This window comes from Argopecten irradians, chromosome 3 (genome assembly GCF_041381155.1).
Source record: "Argopecten irradians isolate NY chromosome 3, Ai_NY, whole genome shotgun sequence".
Taxonomy (NCBI): Eukaryota; Metazoa; Mollusca; class Bivalvia; order Pectinida; family Pectinidae; genus Argopecten; species Argopecten irradians.
In genome coordinates this window covers 61522543-61531943 of record NC_091136.1, presented here as the reverse complement: position 1 = coordinate 61531943, position 9401 = coordinate 61522543, and the positions used below count along the sequence as shown (strand labels likewise).

General features: G+C 34.2%; 1 protein-coding gene across 5 annotated transcripts; it reads right to left on the bottom strand.

Annotated features, from left to right (window-relative positions):
• Nucleotides 1-1362: 1362 nt before the first annotated feature.
• Nucleotides 1363-8598, bottom strand: LOC138319300 (uncharacterized). Of its 5 annotated transcripts, XM_069262358.1 has the most exons (9): nucleotides 8188-8404; nucleotides 7269-7341; nucleotides 6941-6979; nucleotides 5773-5908; nucleotides 5498-5653; nucleotides 4678-4980; nucleotides 4327-4369; nucleotides 3912-3994; nucleotides 3500-3640 (listed from the first exon to the last, which is right to left on the bottom strand). In XM_069262358.1, the coding sequence occupies exons 1-8, from the start codon at nucleotides 8229-8231 to the stop codon at nucleotides 3940-3942; spliced, it is 849 nt and encodes a 282-aa protein (XP_069118459.1). In that variant the 5' UTR covers nucleotides 8232-8404; the 3' UTR covers nucleotides 3500-3640; nucleotides 3912-3939. The 5 variants fall into 5 exon arrangements, 4 of the variants coding, with proteins under 4 accessions (XP_069118458.1, XP_069118461.1, XP_069118460.1 ...); XM_069262357.1 differs by lacking the exon at nucleotides 3912-3994 and having other exon boundaries at nucleotides 1363-3640; nucleotides 8188-8414; XM_069262360.1 differs by lacking the exons at nucleotides 3912-3994; nucleotides 8188-8404 and adding an exon at nucleotides 8113-8137 and having other exon boundaries at nucleotides 1363-3640.
• Nucleotides 8599-9401: the final 803 nt, after the last annotated feature.

Here is a 9401-nt window from a genome sequence, read left to right as displayed (position 1 = left end):
GGTATTTATTCCATAAATACGATCTACCGTCATACTTGAATGATTACTTACAATCTACAAAAAAAGTACCTATATACCAAGTAAATTCGCGTGGAAGCATATTGTAAAACATGTTTTGTTTGCAAAAGAAAGTAAACAATGGGAACAGCGTCTGAGTCTAAATAGTGAACTGTGCAGATTTAAGTTAATTCACAGACAATAATCAGTTTCTGTTGTTTGGCGCCTGTCACAAGCATCTCCAAATTTAGCTGAAAATTGTAAACGAGTCTCTAAGCTATGGATTATTCCACCTGACTGCGAACTACATTGTACTAGTTGTATCTTATTTTACCTCAGATGCTGTCGCCCACTGTCTTTTAGACTGCAATAGTCCTGAATTAATCTCACTCAGAGATAGTTTCTATACAAATATAGTAAATACTTACCCAGTTCATATATATATGTAATTTTAGACCAAGCCGAAAGAGAAGATCAAATTACTACCATACTAGGTCGTCCTTCAGAAGACATTGCTCTCGCTCTTGGTGACGACAATATAATTCTATCTTTCATACGTGACTGTCTGTTTTTTGCTTACAATGCCTCAGCTTTAACATTTCAATAAAAAATTTGTGTTTTAATCTGATATGATATGTAGCTGACTATTTTTGATATTATGTTATAGTATTCTAGCGTAGCAGTCTCTTTTCAAATCTTGGGTCAATTTTCTGTAAGGTTTACGTAATATTTTATCACTTAAGAGTTGAGTTTTTGTCCATCGTTAATTCGACCTTTTGTTACGTTTACAGGGTTATATCCATTCCACTTTTTGTGAATGGGAACTCATGCTTATACATGTATATATACATATATTGTCTTATTTTTTGCTTTTTAATTGTTCTTGTATATTTACCTTTCGCATTTACTTTTTTTGTTCTTCTTTATCTTGTTCATTATTATTTATGTAACTCTTCAATTTGGAGGAATAAAGAAATGAATGAATCTCAGCACCGTATGATAATGTCATTCAGCTAAACCTGCCAATATTATTAGGCTTATTTATTTATTTATTCTTTTTTGTATATAGATAAAAAAAAGCCTAATAATATAAGCAGGTTTAGCGGACTATTACACAATGTGTAAATACGTATAGTAATGCATATAAATATTTCCGGAGTAAATTTGCATATGTGTATTTGACGTTATCTGTAATTTCATCAGATTTTCATCGTTTTGAACATACACAGTACACAACAACAGTTACCCATAAACACTAGTTCCATTATGTCGATTTCCACATGTTGCCCCTCCCCTTCCTTAAATTTTGAAGATCGAAATAGCCTATTTTATCATTTTTGACAGATTTAACGCTTCATACAAAACTTTGACTTTAATCATATTTTATTGTCATAAAAGGACAAATGGATTAGGTACAAGATATTTCAACTTTAAGAAGCCTTCTCCAATCAACATGAAATATTTACAGGTGATGACATACATACAATAGGTATAAATAATAATTGAATTCATCAGAGTATATAATAACAAGATATACTATAATATATTATAAAATTTATGTAATATTCAAAATCTTCTGCTGGACTTCATAAATGATTGCACAAAATAAAAAAAAATTACTTGTCATACAAAAGATCAGATAACTAATATTTTTAATAACTTGCAACTTAACAGAGAAAAAAAGTTGTTCTACCTAATAGAGGCATACATTGGGAGGGGGAGGGGGTCATTGATTTTTGTTCCATCTTAATATTTATTGTTTTTGAGTATTTTTTAAATATGAACTTGTTACAGCTAGAAACGTTATCGCATTTGCGATTAAGGGAAAATTTTGAAGTAAAGAAAGAGTCAATTTCGACTCTATGCAAAGCGTAAGAAGCAGACATTTTAATCATGGCCGTTTTTTTTAATTCTTGCACTATTAACAATAAAATTCCTATTTTTATACATTTTTATATGGAAACTTGTTACAAACAGAAATCCCTTAACCTCTTTGGCCAAGGTTGAAAAGGGACTTAGAGGAGAATGAAACCTCGCCACAGAAGATCTAAACTTTTAACACAAGGACGTGTTACGTACACGGCACACTTTCCTGATTATAAAATATGTAACTAATTCCCAGATTCGTCTGACTTCATATAGAGAACACGTATTGGAAATGATAGCGATAACATTGTAGTTTACAGGTTGGCTTAAAACAAATATAAAACGGCAATATAAGCGTTAAACTGCCTTCTTTGGGGATTTATGATCTTATAATTCTCCAAGGATTGCAGACAAATTGAATAACGCGCGTTAAGTACCATTACATTTTATATAACATATAAATAAAATTAAAATGTTATCACAGCATTAAACTGGCAATCTCCTGGATGTGAACCTGCTCAATTAAAAATAGAAAAAAATACGTGAACTGGACAATTCGGGACTATAGCATCCTTGATACTCCAGTGGTCACTTTCATTGTTGTCATATTCAACCCTGGACTATCTTATAGTAAAACAGACGTCTGTTCAGGAGGAAAACAGCTGATTAATCACATGCCTGCAGAGAATTCCATTGAAAGTTCCAGGGAAATCGACACAATCATCAAAGCCATAAAATCAACCACAATGTTTGTTTGTTTGTTTGATTTATTAACGTCCTATTAACAGCTATGGTCATGTAAGGACGGCCTCCCATGTATGCGATGTGTTGCGTGTATGCTGTGGGAGCCACAATGAACCGTTATACGATTATTTAGTTATGCATCAAAGGAACACGTTAACTGCTCATGGGGACATTATGACAGTGATAGTAACCACTGGACTGTTAAGGATGGGACTTTACTATGGTATCCAAGTGAGATTGCACTTTGTTCGATAACTAGATATCTATATAAAACATTTAGCTATAAAGAAACACTACAATGACTAGAGAAAAAATCAGTCAATTATGTTGGGAAATATTTGCTATATTCCCTCTAATATAATATTTATCATCCGACATATCTTTACGTAAAATTGGTGATATACCAATCATTTATTATGGACTATGGCCTCATCGGGGGATGGAATATCCTAACACGAAACAATACTGTGAGGCCAAAGTGCCCTCTCAACCAGGCCATCATGAGTTTAGTACATCACTCTCACTTGTGTATCACCCCTTTTCATTTCATCGTAACATAAGCACTTCATTGGACGCCTTGCAAAGCTATCTTCATTTTCCTTACCATGTTGTTACAATAACATTATAAGTACAACGTATCAATTGTCGCAAAAATCTGTTTCTTTAAACAAGTTTCGAATTGAAAGTAGATGAATATAGAACAAGTGAACTGTTTTCTGTCGAAAAACAGTATTTGTTTCCTTCCCCGTACACCACAGCCTGTCCGCCATCTTGATGTCTTGGTCGTAGCGCAACATTATAATATTTAATAGATTCATGTTCAATCTAACTCAATAGTGCCCGGCGAATCAGGCACTGTTGCAAATAGTACCCATGTGTGTAGCCAATCAGAATCCAGTATTATGTCACGTGATGTACTATTGCCTGTAGTCGTATAATCAGACAGTGAAATAGATGGCAAAACAATGACATGACGTCACGCTGAATGCTGTAATTGTTGAATGGCAGACTTTCTTTGGTCAGAGTTTCCATCCTGTAAATCAATAAGGCGATATTAAAAACCAACGTATTTATAACGCTAGTATCAGAATGAATTTTTATTCCTTATAAGATGCCATTAGAATATATCGCCTCCATCTAGATCTGACTAACATAAAATAGATTTTGGTCCTGATATGAAGATATTATACAATTAGACAACTGTGATGAGGTCAATAAAATATCATTTTATTTACCTTTAATTGACCTTGGACGAACTTAAACGGACTAGGTTGAAAATGAACATTAGGAAAATGTATACTCACGAATTGGTTATTATCTTTCACAGTCATGCTATAAATATCGCGTAATCATAAAACAGGTTATGAAGAAGGGTAACCACATGCAACTGAAAAATAAAGCATGCCCATGTACACAGAATACTGACCATGAATAGATAGTGTAGTAATGGCCAACTACATGTATCAACGCCCTTACAGAACACAACAGAGTCAATGGCATATCAAACGTTACACGAACAAAACTTTTGCTAAGAGTCTATAGTTGCACTGTATAATGTATCTATCGAAATATGAAAGGCGTCACACAGTATGGCGTAGGACCATATGGTATCACATGCTAACATTCACATTCTAACCACACTAAATCATGCTAACATTAACAACAATGACTTAAAATCATGCTATCACAGCGTTTACAATCAAAGGCAGTGGTGCATACCTTATATCAAAGGAAACTGGTCTGCCTATCGATGAATTAGAATCTAAAACAAAACATGTTGAAAATCGAGTAAAGGAGTTCATTCCTATTTGAAAGAATCTTTAAGTTAACATCTGAAGTCTCATTCTAAATATCAATACAAAAGTCAAAATGTATGATGCAGCTTTTTAATGCTGCGTTTTTTCAAAATTGGTGATATACCAATGAGTTATATTTAGACAGTTGTTTTAGGCTTGACCAGCTGCACAATAACTGTTGTCATATCATCAGACAATGAGCTATTCTGAAATGAGTTATCTATAAATGAAACAATAAGTGTGATAGATAACCTGTCATGACAGTCAGACCTACCTCTGATGACGGTGAGATGGACCATTGAACTCCTACCATTGGCCCGGGTGTTAGTGACCACGGCGTAGTACGAGCCGTCGTCTGCTGTGGTAACATTCACTAGGGTAAGGTGAACAATCCAGACCCCCTGCTTTGTCTGGAAAGTAGTGTTGGTCGTCAGCACCGGAAAAGTCTTCTGGTCGCGAAATAACGACACACTGACAACTCTAGTGGAGGAATAGACAACAGCCAATAGAGTGACAGAGTGACTATCCCTGGTAATGTATTCCACGTGATTCCATTCTATCCGTGGGATGTCAGCATCTGAAAGAAATATGTCATCCATATTCTCAAAAAACATTATTAATGATATACATTGTATTGCGTTATTCAACATCTGCATGCTACATGTAGGTTTGAAAGTAAAAGTAGTGAAGAGATTTATCATAAACGCAGTAATATAACAACAAACTGTGTCACATTGACCTACTTTTCTGTTATGTTTTGATTTCAGGTACAGGTATTTCCTTTAAATTATGTTACTTAAAATCATGATATTTCTATGCGAAAACAGTATAGCCAGCAGAGTGCTGAGATATATACATGTTTATATGTACACTTTTTATTACTCGTGGACATGAGTATCACAAGATTATGTATATCAACGCAAATGAGGAAAGCAGACTCTGAGCTCGAATTCATGATCTACTACTTCTAAAAGCATGTCCATGATGTAATGATGGTTACTCAAACACACGGACACTATTGATATATATTTATATATTTCTTCATCAAATATTGGTATGAAGTAAGAAGAACAGTGAGAAATGTGATTACGTACCAGCCAATGTTGTCCGGTTTTTACACACCCAGTTAGCGTGAGTGTGGGGATAAGGTCTATCTCTGGATGAAAATGGACTGTTCCAGTTAAACGTTCCTTCTTTACACCGAATTAATCTGTCAGCTTCCCCATTACGTTCACACATCTTAAAAGTACCTACAAAAGGAACGACAAATATAGCACATCTATGTAAAATCCTCAATGTTTGGACTTAATTTCGGAAGCGAAAACAACGTCAAACGGATAATATGTTTAAATTTTAGAATGATATTGACCTGTTGATCCGTACACCGGTACACAACATCGCCCCATGCTTACGTAACCGTCTAGGAAGTGCCATGTAGTTCCTGGTATCACCGAGGAACAATTCCATCCAAACCGTCTGGGCGAACAATACGTGACTGGCTGTGTCTGGAAAATCATCTCTTGTTGTTGTATATCATTGTTGTTTATTTGACATTTATAAACGATAATCTAAAATCATTTTAACAATATGCACAAGAAAACGATAACATCTTTTCCCCATGCATTCAATACTTTTATGTTTTTAACAAAACAATAAATCAGCTAAAAACAGCATGCATCATACAATAAAATATCGCTAATATTGTTCAGCACCCATGCTAAAGTATGACACAGTCCAACCAAAACAATATATTAACTTACCAAATTAACACCCTCCGTCCCGTCAGCAAGCATTGAATCAAAGATGACAACATTGTAAATCATTTGAGAATATACCTTAGAATCAATACTGTTAGTTTGTTAAAGGGACAATTCAGTCTAGGAGAACATTAACATTTGCACATATATCGGAAATAAACCAGTTCGAAATTAGATACGTTGGTTTTACTGTGATATGCCAAAAAGTCCATGGTGGTGAAATATGTGTGAAGTGTTCAAACTCGCTCTTTGTCCGTCATTACACATTGTGGTCGGACGATTGTATGCCGAACCCTGGCCCTTGCTCATGGAGTAATGCAACTTTTGTCCACAACTACTTAAATCACTCTTGCAGTAGTGTGTTTACCAAATAAGGTGCATGCTCCTGTCTTAAAACCAATTTCATCAACTTCTCGGTAGTTATGTATTGCATTTGTTTAACTTTTATGACTTTGGCTCGGATTTGGGTACAGCGCACATATTGTACATGCTTAATCGTATTGCTATACCATTTGGAATTTCAATGGTATCAATTAAAATACTTAACAATGACACGGAATTTGTCAATATGTTTTGTTACATGTGTCATAAGGAATGTTGAGCAACATATTTATGCCATATTTTGCCTCGTGGTTATATAACAGAATCAGAATCACTTAATTGTCCCTTTAATGTAAACACATTGAAGTTAATGTTTTAATGAAAAGAGCAGACATAAACAGAAGTGATCGAGTTGTGTGGTGTGAATTCATTATTATAATGTACTCGAAGTTGACTTACCATAGGATCACTTCCAGGGACATAGTGGCTGCATTCCTCCTAAATAATAACAACAAACAAAACGAGATTCCGTCATTTATAACCGGCTCACAAGCTCTCTATTTGTACGTTATTTATTTCTGGTGAAATTCTCGTGTATTTAGTTTGATAGGTAGTATTTCAACTATAAAATATGTATTAAACTAATAGGAAGAGAAATGCGGAATTTAGAAATTCATATAATTCATTTTGATTTTTATCTTTATCTGCATTGTATATAAAACAGATTCCATGCCAACTTGTTAGATGTGTAAAATATGACATGATATATAATGCAATTATTACTTACATGTGATAAAACGTTCGGTATGACTAGTAGATGAATACCTAGGAGACTTGTAACAATCCTTAACAAAGTATAACTGAAAAATAATGAAACATAAAATGTGTGTTATAAAACATGTCTACTTCTAGCGGATAGGGTAAATACCAGATATATGTGTATGTTATGTCACATGGAAGACTTCACTTTACACTGACAGAGGGATGCTTTACGTTCTAAATCAAAATGATAAAACTCAAGCCTGATATGAAAAAGTTTAAGAAGACATTACGGTTAATATTTGAAAAAAAGTCCCAACATGTGAAGCAAGCACATTTTAAAACTGCTTTAAAGATAAATTTCGTATTATCTGAAGAAAAAAATGCTCATAGGCGAAGAGTCGCACTTATGACTACCCCAATGTAAACATTGTTAATATATATATTTTCAACAATTTATATTATTAAAACAAAGATCATTGAAAACAATGAACTACATTGTGTATGCAGTCCTTATCTATAACAGCCGGGTTCGTACTAAGTCTACTGTAAATCTCTAGGATATGTAAAATGTAGATTTGTGCATTTATAATATCACAGGTACGTAGGCCTTTTATGTCGACTTCCGTAGCTAATACACCGACACACACTATGCATGTACTGTCACATATGCAATACTTCTTTAGTAGTGATGTACTCGTACATTATTTCCATCAATTTCTATTATGATAATAAATCGTGTACCGTGTAATAGATTTACATAAGATAACCACAAAGATTATGTTTCGGTTTCACAACAAAACATATACAGCAAAGCAGCCCCATACAAACGAACGTGTTGGCCACGTTAACAACAAACAAAAAATACCAACAATGTCAGTGCTTCAATTAATCAGTCATCCAGCACAGCTATTGTCGAAACATTTACATGGGATTTGTGTATATACCTGAAACTAGGTTGATGAAGAAGTTCTCTTAAGTATCCAAACATGTTCAAAATCTGATTCAGACACCTCGTACATATGTATCTATTTATAACACATGGGATTTCCGATTTCCATATATAGATTATGGTGTCGTCACTGATTAAAATAAATACAGCTAGACAGATGACAGATCATGTAATTATCCCGGTCCGCTAGTGTTATGTCTCTCCGAGGTTATACCTGTGTTGTTTACCTTGAATATTAATCATGTGGAAAGCAAAAGACGGGTGTCCAATAACCGAACAAGTTGTAAGACTATTCATGCTGTGTTACAACCCTTTTTGAAAAATTAACGCACTTTGAAAAATATTAAAATGCGTTAAATCACAGGTGCAAGTCAACGCAGATTGAAAGTACGTTGAACATGCATCATATTTAACGCACTTTAAAATAATTTTTCAAATTGAGTTATTTTTTCAAAGTGGGTTGTAAGCATGCTGCTTACACATCGACAAAAATAACCTGTAGCTAAGAATAGAAAGCGTAGTTTCCCCTTCAAGTTTGTTGTGATATTTATATCTACACCACACCTATATGTATAAGTTTACTGTGATGCCTTCAAATTACCATTATCAATAAACCAGAGACATCACAATAGCTTAAAGATGCTCCACCGCTGACAAATGGTATTTTTCACTATCAAAAACAGGAGCAGACGATTTAGTATTTTTCTTCTGTTACAAAAGTTACTTACTTTACACCATTACCACCTTTGAAAAGTTTGAGCTTCTAATTTTACTCCAATTAAAGGGACAATTCAGTGAGGCTAATTCGTTACATAACCACGAAACAAAATATGGCATTAATGTATTGATCTACATTCCTTATGAAATATACGACAAGAAGTAGTGACAAATTCCACAACATTGTTAAGTATTTTGATTAATACCATTGAACTTCCATATCGTTGATCAACACGATTAAGCAGCTACAACATGTAAGCTGTTCCCTTACCCGAGTCAAAGTCACGCACGTTAAACAAATGCAATATATAACCACTGAGGAAATGATGAAATTATGTTTAGACAAGAACATGCATCTAATAATGTTAACACAACTGTAAGAGCGATTTGAGTAGTTCTAGACAAAAAATGCTTTACTTCACAGGCAAGAGTCAGGGTTCGGCATACAAGGCTATGTGTAATGGCGATTGAACATTTCACATACACTTGACT